A 12,831-nucleotide genomic window follows, 5' to 3' on the forward strand; every position below is an offset into this window, starting at 1 on the left:
AATGTGTCTGAAATATGAGAAATTTTAACTGATTTACAATGAATGGATACTGTAAGTTGATGTTTCTTAGTGCATTCGAGACAGCACATATTTTTGGAGACCATCCCCAGAATCCAATTTTTTTTTTTTGCTTGATATTGGCCATTTTTGATTAAAAAAACCCTGTTTACAATAGAAATCAGTCACTTTGTACTAATAAGATGATTGCAAGAAATGTGTGTAGGTAGCTCCTCTGAATGTTTTTATTATGAGGGACGGATTGCATACCGCGTGTGCAATATAAAATAAAATAAAAACACATTATTAAATTGAACAACATTTACTGTAACATGAAAACATTATTTTAGGTTCAGTAATAAAGAAAAGAATATGATTCTAGATAAAATGAAATAAATAAAAATAAAAGAACATAAACCTAAATTCATACGAGAAGATGTGGTCAAAAATAACACAAATAAGTTGAAATAACTTATTTAATTGTGGCAACGTTTCTGCCAGAATTTCTAGCCTTCATCATGGCTAAGAACAGAACAAGATAACAACCAATGAATACAGAAAAGAAAAAAGAAAATATAAACAGAATGACATAAAGTAAATAATTGTACAGAATGAAATAAATAAAATTATTTCTTTCATCACTTTAATTTTATTCTGTACAATTATTTACTTTATGCCATTCTGTTTATATTTTATTTTTTGTATTCATTGGTTGTTATCTTGTTCTTTGTTCTTAGTCTTGATGAAGGCTAGAAATTCTGGCAGAAACGTTGGCATGATTAAATAAGTTATTTCAACTTATTTGTGTTATATTTTAACTGCACCCCCCAACCATCTTCTCCTCGTATAAGTCATCCACGGTCAACCATCTCCCACGATTATAAACCTAAATTTTTAAGAAGCAGCACAAGATAAAGAATTTTCCTGGAAGGATGACTTTGTGTGTATTTACTTTTGTTGTGCAGAGTAATAACCCTTGAAACAATCGCAAAAAGTGAAGCCAACCTCAAATATTATTTTTACACACTTCTGGGATAATTTTTGTTTTAAATCAGTCTTGTTCTAATGGTCGCTTTTCCCATACTTATTGATAATTGCAATTCAAGATCATTGCACACACAGTGTGCAGTCAGTCTTTTTGGCTCGGAAATGCATGGCACACACGGTGTGCAATTGATCTCGAATAGGTTAAGTTTAAATTCAATGTTTCCTTTTATATTTTGGAAGGGAGAGAAACACTGTATTTTTTGCTAAATTAGATAATTGATGCAAATGACTTTACTTACTTTAATGATCTCCCTTGCTAAGAAATTATGTGTATCTTGATTTTACATTCAAAATAAGTCACAATTTCTAAAAGCTATGAAAGTATCAAGACCATGAAGTAAGAAAAAATACAAAAACCGGAGTATACCTGAAATAGGGCATTTGAAGAGCTTGAGAACACGTAATTCTTTTCAAAGGATTAATTGTGAGTAGCGATTGGAGCAAATCTAAAAGATCATCCCCTGCAGCCGTGAATATATCTTTCAAAGATGTACCAGGAAATGTTTTAAACTGAATGTAGTCCTGAAGAGATGTCATTCCCTAAACAAAAAGAAAATTCTTATAAAATAAATGTCCTCATTAAATTTTTTTTAAACTTAAAAAAAATATAAATAATATAAAGATAATTTTTCTTAATAGCAATAAATAAAAACTTTTTCAATCAAGGAAATGTTAGAAGCAGGCAAGAAAGATAACACAGTAAGTGTTGGAATCAGGCAATCCGAACTTCATTTGTTTGCTATAAATTCTTGGGTAGAGGGTCTGTTTTTCAGGCCTCCTGTAGCAGCATACATAGGAAAATCTGAAGACACTGCAACTACAATGCCACCTAAAATTATCTGTGGCAGCATGCAAGCCAGGACAGACTAGATGACTAGTTGTCCAGTGACTGATACAGAGAATTTTTTTACAGTTATCAGGTGAAATCCAAGATCTTCACCATTTTACTCACTGATACATCGGTTCAACCTGGATGAGGGGAGCAGAGAGAAGACCTTCAGGACGTAACTGCGACAGCAAAATTCTTAGACAGCTCACAGATAAACTATAATAATATATTCAGAAATGAGACCTACCCAAAGACTGGTTTTATCTTATATTATTAAATTATTATTATTTTGCCAACAGATTAATCCATCTGCACCCTTAGGGATTTCATTATGGTCTCAAAATATATTTGTTCATTAATCAGTATCCAAATGTGTACATAATCAACATCAATTTTTCTTCACCAATTTTAAAGAACTTTTCAGCTCACAATAAAAGGCTCCTGCAGTAAACCATAGAGCAGGCCTTAAAATTGTAAACAGTATCTGTAAACTCATTTCAAATATAGACCAATGTTTCAGCCTAAGTTTTAGGCTTTAACTAGGGTGAGGAGGAGATTCCGGAACAAGTAAACTTTTTAAAGTTATTTTTTACCATTGATTAATGAGAATATATACATTAATTCAACTAATAAACAATTCAATTAGTTATAGTAATAATTTTAGATTATAAAGCTAATTCTGGCAGCACCTATGTATTGAAAAAAAATTACCGGCCATGTTGTTTCATTTGGTGTACCAAGTGTATGAAATATTCTTGTCAATTGATCTAAATCCGATTCACCAGGAAGGAAAGGCACACGAAGTAATAACTCTGCGATGATGCATCCTACAGCCCACATATCAACACCAGTTGAATACATTCTTGCACCAAACAGTAATTCTGGTGATCTGAATCAGATAAAAATAATGACTAAAGTTTATTTATCATCAGAATATTGATACAATATAAAAATCTGTTTTAGAAAGATGGATTAAAATAGTAAGTAACTAATTTAATACAAAATTTCACTAAATATAACCCAAATTAAAATAAGAATTGGATAGATCAAACTTTAAAGAAAAATAGAATTTCAAATCAGTTGATAACACAAATAAATAGTCAAATTAAACAATTAAAACCAAACAACGTAAACAAATTCAAAATTTAATGACCAAAGTGTTATTCAAGCAGCTTTTGTTAAATTTGTTTTCATGCTAAGCAGTTAACATGAATTTTCAATGAATCGCTCCTTTGGGCTAACCTGCTAAATATGCTGAAGTGATATTTTTTTTTAAATATGTTTTGTGAGTTTTGGTGCTTAATTGATTTCATTTCACTAAAAACAAAATATAAATAAACAAAATATAAATAAACAAAAGCAGAGAGCTATTTGCCAAATGTGGCACCAAAATATCAAATCAGTTTTTTTTACTTTGACACACTCAACATATATTGCATGAATACACCTCATAACTTTTTATACTGGAAAGTAATAAAAATATTGAATTTTTTTTTCAATTATTTATGAGACATAACAAATTAATTCTGGTGAATTATTGATTACCTGTACCATCTGGTAACAACTTGATGGGTATAAATTCTATTGGGAGATCCATAAAATTTAGCCAATCCAAAATCTCCTACTTTTAGGATTCCTTCACTATTTATGAGCAGGTTATTTGGTTTTAAATCCTAGAATAAAAATACAGCTAAGCCAATGGAAACAGAAAACATATAAATTTGGTTAAAGGTAAAACATTTTTTCTGAAATGTTTGAAGTAATGTCAGTTATAGACTTTTAAGAGGGAACTATTAATTTTTTCTGAAATGTTTGAAGTAATGTCCGTTATAGACTTTTTAGAGGGAACTATTATTTTTTTCTGTAAAGCAACATAAGTACTCTTTTACTATAAGTTTAAAAAATAATTGAGAATGAAATTTTTTGTTTTCATCCAATACGTTCTTTTCCAAATAGATGGGTGTTATTGCTTTCCAATGGAAGCCTCATAAAGAGGATATTGAAGTCTGATGTGTTATACAAGTCCAAAAAAAAAATTATTATGTTATAAGATAAACCCATGAAAATGGATCCTAAAATTTCATCAATTCAATCTTTGATTGATCTTACCTCTGTAAATTCTTTCTTAATTTTTATCTTTAGTTGATCTTTTATCATCAAAATAATTTTGAAGTTTTTCTTTTTCTGCTACAAATTGAAGAACTTGGTCAGTAATGATTTTATTAAAAAATTTCTTATTTTTTAGCAGAGGAAGTATTGTGGATATTGATATTGGAGTAATCGAGAGCTGAGTTTAATTTAAGATGCTATGATTCTATAATTCTATAATGTGTACTTACACTAAATAAGCATAAGGCATCACAACACATAATATTCATCTTCAAAACCATAAAACTGAAGTAAACAATGACTTATAGTTTCATGGTAAATTTAAGTTACATACTCGATGCAGTATCCAATTATCATGGAGATATTCAAGTCCTAAGAGAGTCATCAGTGTATATTTTTTCACATGGGCAGGAGAAAGTACAATAGTTGTGTCTTTGACAATTACTTCCAAATCAGTATCCATAAAGTCAAACACCAATGAAACATTGGACTTATATCCAAAAACATCTAAAAAATAAAAAATTATATGATGATCATTAAAAAGAGAATGATAGATGAATTTTAAAAGAGGCAATCATTACAGCTCACCTAACAAACCAATTATATTTGTATGTTTCAATTCTTGAAGCAGTTTTATCTCCCTAAGTGCAGTCCTATTGATACCATCTCTGGCTTCAGCTTTGCTCCCAACTTTAATCTATAATGCAAATTGATATAATGTTGTTGTTAAGTGTTAAAATAATTTAATTAATGATAAAATCACCTTTTTAACAGCTACAATAATGTCTGTTTCCACATCTTTGGCTTTATAAACAGTAGCAAACTGGAAAACAAATTTAGTTACTGATAGGTTTATATGAGGTTTTAAACACATAGAATTTGAAATACAATACCTGCCCTTCACCTAAAAATTCGATTTTTTCGTATCTACGCCACTTATCTTCAAGTTTATATTCCATTTTAAATTTATTACTTTCGCCTGAATCAGTAAACTAACAGAAGACTATGAAAATGTTTCCAGTGAAAATTAGCGAGTAACGGTTGTAAGGTTTCTAAAAATGTGACCACAAGAATCCAAAATGTTTTAAATCCTCTTATATTACATTAAATATTAGCATTGTTAAATCGAAGTTTTTTCGAAACCTATTTTCTCGTTTCGGAACCAATCCATTTATAATGCAGTTAATAAAAATGGTATCTTATTACTGAAGAACTTAATATGAAAAACAAATTGTACCCATTTTCTTATTCTAAACTGCTACAGAGAATTAATTATTAGAATGAAGTGTACACAAGGTACATGGTGATATCCAAAGAGGTACAGTTTACATTGGTTTATAAAAATCTTATTACCATTTCCACAAAAGAATGTGGATACGTTGAATAATGCGATAGAATATACCTCAGTGAGTACGCATGAGTTATTTTATTGAACTTTAAACCTCCATATATTATACAAGAACATATTAAATAAGTTATATCATAATTACATTACACATGTGATATTTATAAGAATGTTTAAAAATACAAGAACTGTATTCACCCAACCAAAGTCTTCGATCTAATGATATATTATTTATTATAGTGAAGCCTAACTGAAAATGCCTTTCAATTATGTGAAGAGATTGCGCGCAGTCGAAGAAGTAGATTATGATATAGTGATGGCAGAAGATACTGATCCACGCAAGATTGATGTATCTCATCAATGTAATCGAAAATTCATTTAATTTTACTTAACAAGTGCATATACCTACCAGATCAAAGTACTTTGATGTAAGATTAATAGTCTCGTAATTTACACCCAACTGATTTCTGGATTATTTTTGATTTCTTAAAGCCTTTGGCAAATATAATTTCGAAATTAAACCAAATAAACAAAATTTTATCATATAGCAAATTCCCGAATAAAGAGATAGTCGAGGTGGTTGTGTTAGATCCGACTCCAATAGATAATGTTATGTTCTGTTGACCAGAAGGCCTCGATAATGCGTGTTCAATTTAGGTAAGGTAGTTGATTAGGAGGTGATCAGACAGGATGAGACTTACGTGTACCAGCTGTAAGTTCTCTAAGTACCGAGGTACGAGATACGAAGAAAGAATGCAAGGCCACAGGGTAGTCAGCTGCCGGGTCATGCAGGAAGGAAACTTCGTTCTACCGAGTACTATTTCTATAGAAACGAAGAGGTAAGTAAGCCCGGAGGGTTGCTAGTTGCCGGATCATACAAAATGATAGAGGTTTCCAGTAGGAAACAAGGGTGAAATATGGCTCCAATAAGTTGAAAAAATATACTGAATGTCTTACTTGCTGTTCCAAGACGGTGCTGTCGCAGCACCATTGGTGGGGTGTTGATTCTACTAACAATACAAAGGTCATTGAGAGTCACCACTTGTAAGGACTTTTGTTTGGTAAAGCTTTATTTATTAAATCAACAAATTTACATTTACAATACTATTTACATGTTTATACATAACATTATAAAAGTATCTACATCTTACTGAATAAATGAACACAATATATGACTAGAGAAATATAGGTGCTTCTCCGAAGTGGGACGAACTGAAGCTCTAGTGGTGTTCGCACTTGCGATCCCTGATAGATAGCGTCGTTACCCTTATAGTATATCATGCTCTAGGAATTGATACGAAGTGACTCCGTTACACTGTCCATCCGAGGTTTTCCTGATCGCCTTGTGTTGTGAATATCCCCAATAATGGGCGTACCTAGCGAAGGATAGAGAGGAGTAGCTGCTCTCCCTCTCTAGAAGTGACAAAAATGATTAATTTAATAAAAAAAAATTTTCAAGCAAATAATTGAAATAACTAATAAATCACTGCTATAGTTATGTATAATTTTCTTAAAGTTTTGATTTCATTCACTTTTCAGGGCTGAAATGTAACGACCAAGTCTTGCCACCCTTATTTTGATCCTGGGTACGCCCTTGTCCCTAATCATTATTTTTCTATGGTATCTCATTCTCTCACAGCAACACCGGCGGCCGTCTCTCAATGTTCAAAGAATGATGTGCCATCTGTATTTTCTTGTCTTATCATCTCTCTTTTCAATTTCTAGTTAGTTTTTTTATTTTTTTCGAGGGAGAAGGCAAAGAAATTCCAGTTTGCAATGCATACATAGATATTCTGAGAAGTAGCTAACAAAGCCTTTATTAATCGGTGAAAAAGAAAAAAACAAAACTGAACTAAAGATTTAGGACTGAAGTTCTATCTATGGGAGTGCTCTGGCTATTCCGTTGCCTGCTCTCTGCACTGGCAACATGTGTAGCCTTAAACTACCACTTAAGGCACAGATAATTAAAACTAGAATTACAAAGGGTTTTGAACTATTTTTAGTGGACCTTTACGGCCCTTATCTATAGAAGGTGGAATGTAATATGACGAATGCACCTATTCTCCAGAGCGCACATTTGTTAAGTATACGTAATATATATAAATTCAATCCAAACTATATCCAAATTTATGAAATAACCATCAATACTAACTTCCATAATCCACTGGCGTTTGGTTCAAAAAGCTAAAGTCATAATTGTTACAAAAATAAAGTTTATAAGCCTTTTTCTTTTAAAAAATCTCCTTTACCCGATGTTTAAACGGATATTGCATAACGAATAACGGAGAGTTACATCGATTTTACCTATTAAAAATAGAGAATGTTTTGGTTAAGACATGGAAACATTAGTTTCGTAAAAATAGAGACTTAAGTTCATTTGGACAGTTAATTATACTAAATATTTCCACGAAATCGATGTTATTAATTATAAAGACATAATTTCTATGATTTGGCAACTTCCTAGTAAAGCCGAATTCAGTAAGGACATTCTTGTATACTTGTATCAAGAAAGAATTAATAATAAACGACTTACTAATGAAATGAAAAGAATTATTCTGGGACAATGTCCCCGAAGAATAAATACATGGTTCGCACATTAAGATTAATTGTCTGGCAATTAAGAAAGTCACAGTATGCAGATTAAAATTACATTAAGATCTTAGGATAATAACGATTTTTAATTGTAATCAATTGATGACTATTTACATTATTCACATTGATGCGGATGTTTGGTTAAATAGTAAGTGAAGGAATAGGTGTTGTTTAAAGGTAAGAGCGAATGAGGATTGGCGAATGGAGATGGGAAGAGAATTCCAGGAGGTTGCACGTACAACGAAGGATTTGTTGAAACAGTCGGTTCTATGGGAGGGCGTATATAGATCAATCGTTTGGGATCTGATGTTTAATGATTGATGGATGAAAGTAGAGTGAGAAGATCAAGGAAATAGAGAAATTTTTAGATTTTAAAGACTTGGAATAGGGAAAGACCTAGGAGGCATTGCCTTTAGGTGATTGGATAGAGCCACTTCAACTCTATTATTGAACTTAATGACATGATATTACTGGCGCATCATCATTTAACAAACTGATTTTTATGACCTCGAAACAGTAACTGTTGTAAACAACAGCACTATCGCGTTTTTTGATATTACATGAACATTTTGATGTATTTAGCTACATGTGTACCCAGAGGAGTATTTTATGGCATTACTAGATTCGTTAATTTTTTATTTTTATTTTGAGTGGGAACGCCCATTTGTTTGGGGTTCTGAATTTTTAAAGTGGACCGTATTTTTGTTGTTTTTCAATTTGGAAGGGCATCAAAGCCAAAGACCAACAAAAAAAAGATTAGCACATTTATGTATGTCTTTCCTACAGATGCATATAAAACGAATAACAAAATATATGGATCTACTTTTTACTATAAAGGTAAAATAAAAACTATTTTATATAAATTTAATAGAATACCTAATTTTCTAACACTAACTTATTAATTTAAATATTGTTACGTTTTATTAAAAGGTTACAGAACTGAGATGGGACTTCCTTGGGTTATGCCAATAGTAAGAGAAATCGAAAAGGTATTGGCTAACAATATAAAAGAAAACATAAAGTATTCATCTTTTGGCTCAAATGAATTCCGTCATGCGGTCACCGAATTTGTTTTGGGAAAAGAACACGTCCGTGTAATGAGTGGTCAAGTAAGTAGAAATGGTTGTTAGTTAAAAAAAAATAAACATCATTTTTAAAATGTTCTTTCATTTTAACACTAGTAATTAATATTTTCGAAAAATATTATACAATAAATATAAATTTGTTGGTGTCCTTGTTACGTCAGTGACTAATATTGCTAGTAGTGGAATTAAAAAATTATTACATCATTGACGAATTTACATATCCTATTTTTTTTTGTATGCTGGGGCCCAAGTTATCATTTCTTAGAGCTCCTATAGCACACTTCAATCTAACCGCCAGTACATCCATTTTTCCCTTTCGCAGTTGGCTAGCTATAACAAAATATATTTTAAATAACGTAAATTTTGAAATACAATTTACTTTTTCAATTAAGGACGTAATTATTAAGGCATCTATTGTATTTTGGTAAGATAGAAAGAAGGTTGAAGAAAAACAATTTTTTGAGGCAGGTGCCCCCGCGTCCTTCTAGATTCATTATTCGTCCACCAAATACATCGCTCTGTACAAATAGCTGCGCGGCTTGTCTCCACAACTGACGCTGGCTGTACAGAGAATCACCGGATGAAACGGTAAAATAACCGGGGGGACGTCCCCACAGTTTAGCTAAAGTATACAAGACCTACTCCACTACTGTTTGTATTACAAATTAACAACTATAATCGTACTGAGGTTATATTTGATCAAAGAAATATATTTATAAAAATCATTTAAGCAGATGTGCCTTTCAACCTCACCCTTACCTTACACATGCTTAAGAATTATATTATTTTCATACTATCAAGAACGTATACGGTTTCGGGACTCCCAAGTTGTACAATAATATTTACTTAAAGTATCTCTTTGATATCTAGGTCCTTACAGTGCAGACTGTATCCAGCACAGGAGCTTTGAGACTAGTCAGCGAATTAGCTTGGAAGAAACTCAATCTCCGACAAGTTTATGTGCCTAACTTAACCTGGGGTACAATAAAATAAAACAAATAAGATATATTACTTATATGTATGCCTGTTCAGTATGATACAATTAATGTTCTTTTAATCTATTATTTTGCAGACATTTATCATCCAGCTTTTCTGGCAGCGGGTTTTCCTAAACCAAAACAATATCGATATTATGATCACAATAATCATACATTGGATTTTGAGGGTAAAATGTTTAACTATCATTAAATGTACTATTTTGTTTTGCTACGCTACTATTTATGTTTTTAGGATTTACAATTGAATTTTAGATCCAATCTGATCATTTCTAACATACGGTGGGAAGCAGACGTTATCCTAAAGATATCCTAACCTATTCAAACCAAAGAGGGAAGTTTTTATTCCAGGTGTATGTAACCTCCCTCCACACCGGATTTAAGCCCGCGTCGCACAGTTGTGCCAGAGCGGAAAAAAATCGATTTTCGGAAGCGCTGATTTCCATTATCTAGTTTATGATTCTCACAATATATAAGCTACAAGATCTAGGAACAGCATGATTTTTTCCATGTTTCAAGGGTATTCCCATTAATTTAGGCCCACTCTCAGAATAATGAAAGTTTGACCAAATCACAAACTACTCTAAATGAGTGATATAATATTGTAAAATAGGGAGAGAAAAGTTATCAAATTTTTTTCCTGCTCTACGATGGTCAACTAAGCCACACATAAATCAAACGAAGCAAAAAAAAAAAAAAAATAAATAGAATGCTTTACAACGTTATAAGTAGGGATAGGATTTTTATGTGCTAAAAAATCCGAAATATGTACATAAATATGTGTTAATAAATTGTCAAATATTTAAAAAAATATGTATTTATAAATTTTGTATTATTCAACAATATAAATTACTAATTAATTAGTAACTTTATAACTTAAAAAAAGTTTTATAAATATGTATTTATTATATAGTATATGAATAATATTTTAAAGAAATTATGTTAAAATATGTAAACAAAAATGAACTTAGAGAAAACATAGCTGTTCAATAACAAGACATTAATTAGTAATTGTGATTAAATTATAATTGATTAATAATTACTTAGAATGAATTATAAACAAATTATAAATGGAAATAAAGAATAATCCTTATTAAAAAGAAAAAAAACCTTAGAAAAATATTTAAAACTTTGGAAGAAATCAATTATTCAGCAGGGTCGGTTACAAAATTATTGCAGATTAAATGCATTTTTAAATTTTCAAATAAAAATTTTCTTCGGTTTGACCGCAGAATGGACTTGTACCGGCTAAAAGTTGTTTCAACATCTACAGATGTTATAGGGGCATACTTAAATGAAGCTATTTCCATTGCATCTAGTTCGGTATTCTGCATCACCTGCTAATTTTGTAGATAGGAATGTCCGCCCTGAAAAATGCTCGACACAAATCTAAATACATAGTATTGGTACCTGTGAAATCTGAGGAGGAAAGAAAGAAACAGAGAAATGGATTGAAGAGTAAACCAACTAATTCTAGGAAAATGCCACAGGAATAAGACCCTTGCTCTTTTTAATTGATTCTGAGGAATTCTTGATGTAATTCTGTATGAAAATTTATTATTGCCACTGCATTTAATTTATATTCAAAGATGAAGACAGAATTTTTACTCATTATTTATGATAAATGATAAATCTCACCTTTAAGTATCTTGCGTTCTCTTGAATTTTATGAAGTTGCTGCGAAAAATGTATTTAAAATTGAACAAATAATTTAAGGAAATATGTGATTCAGGACAGAATACCTAAAAATATGTTAAAAATAACAAATATTTCAGAAAATATGTGATTTACAACAAAATATGTAAAAAAAGGCCAAATATTTAAGAATATGTAAAATAAAAATGGCTTCTTTTGCCCAGAAATGTCTTGAAACATCTATAGTTACTAAGGAATCGCAGATATTATTGTCAGGTAAAATATGTGAAAACATAAAAATCCTATCCCTAGTTATAAGTTAGGAATTTTAAATAAGTATTGAGAACAGCTATGATTACAAAAAAAACTCCGGCTTCCTCCGAGATGTAGAGGATCACTTTTCAAACTAGATGTGTTAAAGTAAACATTAGAACAAAACTCATCTGCCTATACGATCATAACACCGCAAAGAAAGGAAATGGACGACTTGGCAAACATCCAATAAAAATCTCTTAGTGTGAATGATCTCGAATTTGGTATCTCTCCATTACACACTAGAATCAAGTATATTGGATACACTTCACATTGCCTACAACAAAAAATTTCAAAAATGGATGCAATGATCGACCCAGAAAACTCCGGCTCTTCTCAAAAGAAACAGCAGAGATGGCCATTGGAAATTATTCATAGTACTACATGTCGTCCACGGTGCATAAGATTTTGTTACATGGTGCTGAAATAGTGCAGAAGTCAATTCTCCCAGTCGGAATATTGTCGGAAGAGGCATAAGAAAGTAGAAATAAGCGTTATTTAATTTAAATATGCACTCAAATATCTCTTCTCCCCCTCTATTATGTATATTACCATTTATTGTTTACCTAATTTAAATTTTTTTTTTTTACAATGTTTACTTTAAAATTATTTCCGTTATTGTGGTGTGGTAACTGCCATCCCCACTCCTCCCAATACAAACGGCTCACTCTGACTTTGACTTCCGTCGAAACAGGTATGAATTCTGTCTCATCATTTGATTTTATTCTTTTCTTTTTTCATCTCTTAATTTATACTTTCTTTAACATTTCTTCTCTTATTTTATCTCTTATCCATCTGTTACTATTACCCTTTTCATTTACTTTTTACAACCTTTAATTTTTCTTATTATATTTTACTTTTCATTGTATACCCCTGTTATGTTCC

At 31.1% G+C, this 12,831-nt stretch overlaps 2 protein-coding genes across 6 annotated transcripts in view; one reads left to right on the forward strand and one right to left on the reverse strand.

Annotated features, from left to right (window-relative positions):
• The window catches only part of Cdk7 (Cyclin-dependent kinase 7), an 8,824-nt gene extending 3,513 nt beyond the window's left edge, over positions 1-5,311 (reverse strand). The window contains exons 1-7 of the mRNA XM_014423276.3: positions 4,876-5,311; positions 4,746-4,805; positions 4,571-4,679; positions 4,317-4,489; positions 3,419-3,546; positions 2,585-2,762; positions 1,412-1,584 (exon numbers count right to left, since the gene is read on the reverse strand). Coding sequence (XP_014278762.1) covers positions 1,412-1,584; positions 2,585-2,762; positions 3,419-3,546; positions 4,317-4,489; positions 4,571-4,679; positions 4,746-4,805; positions 4,876-4,941 — 887 coding nt within the window. The 5' untranslated portion in view covers positions 4,942-5,311. The remainder of the gene's footprint in view (positions 1-1,411; positions 1,585-2,584; positions 2,763-3,418; positions 3,547-4,316; positions 4,490-4,570; positions 4,680-4,745; positions 4,806-4,875) is intronic.
• A 7-nt stretch (positions 5,312-5,318) lies between these two features.
• LOC106682231 (aspartate aminotransferase, cytoplasmic) overlaps positions 5,319-12,831 on the forward strand; it is a 25,779-nt gene continuing 18,266 nt past the window's right edge. Inside the window, exons 1-5 of one of the 5 annotated variants that reach the window (XM_014423007.3) lie at positions 5,319-5,388; positions 5,568-5,689; positions 8,850-9,028; positions 9,875-9,983; positions 10,077-10,169. In XM_014423007.3, coding sequence (XP_014278493.1) covers positions 5,584-5,689; positions 8,850-9,028; positions 9,875-9,983; positions 10,077-10,169 — 487 coding nt within the window. In that variant the 5' untranslated portion in view covers positions 5,319-5,388; positions 5,568-5,583. The other 4 variants (XM_014423155.3, XM_067049623.1, XM_014423088.3 and 1 more) reach the window with 4 other exon arrangements.

Source organism: Halyomorpha halys, unplaced genomic scaffold (genome assembly GCF_000696795.3).
Source record: "Halyomorpha halys isolate HHAL.00 unplaced genomic scaffold, Hhal_1.1 Scaffold2.1, whole genome shotgun sequence".
Taxonomy (NCBI): Eukaryota; Metazoa; Arthropoda; class Insecta; order Hemiptera; family Pentatomidae; genus Halyomorpha; species Halyomorpha halys.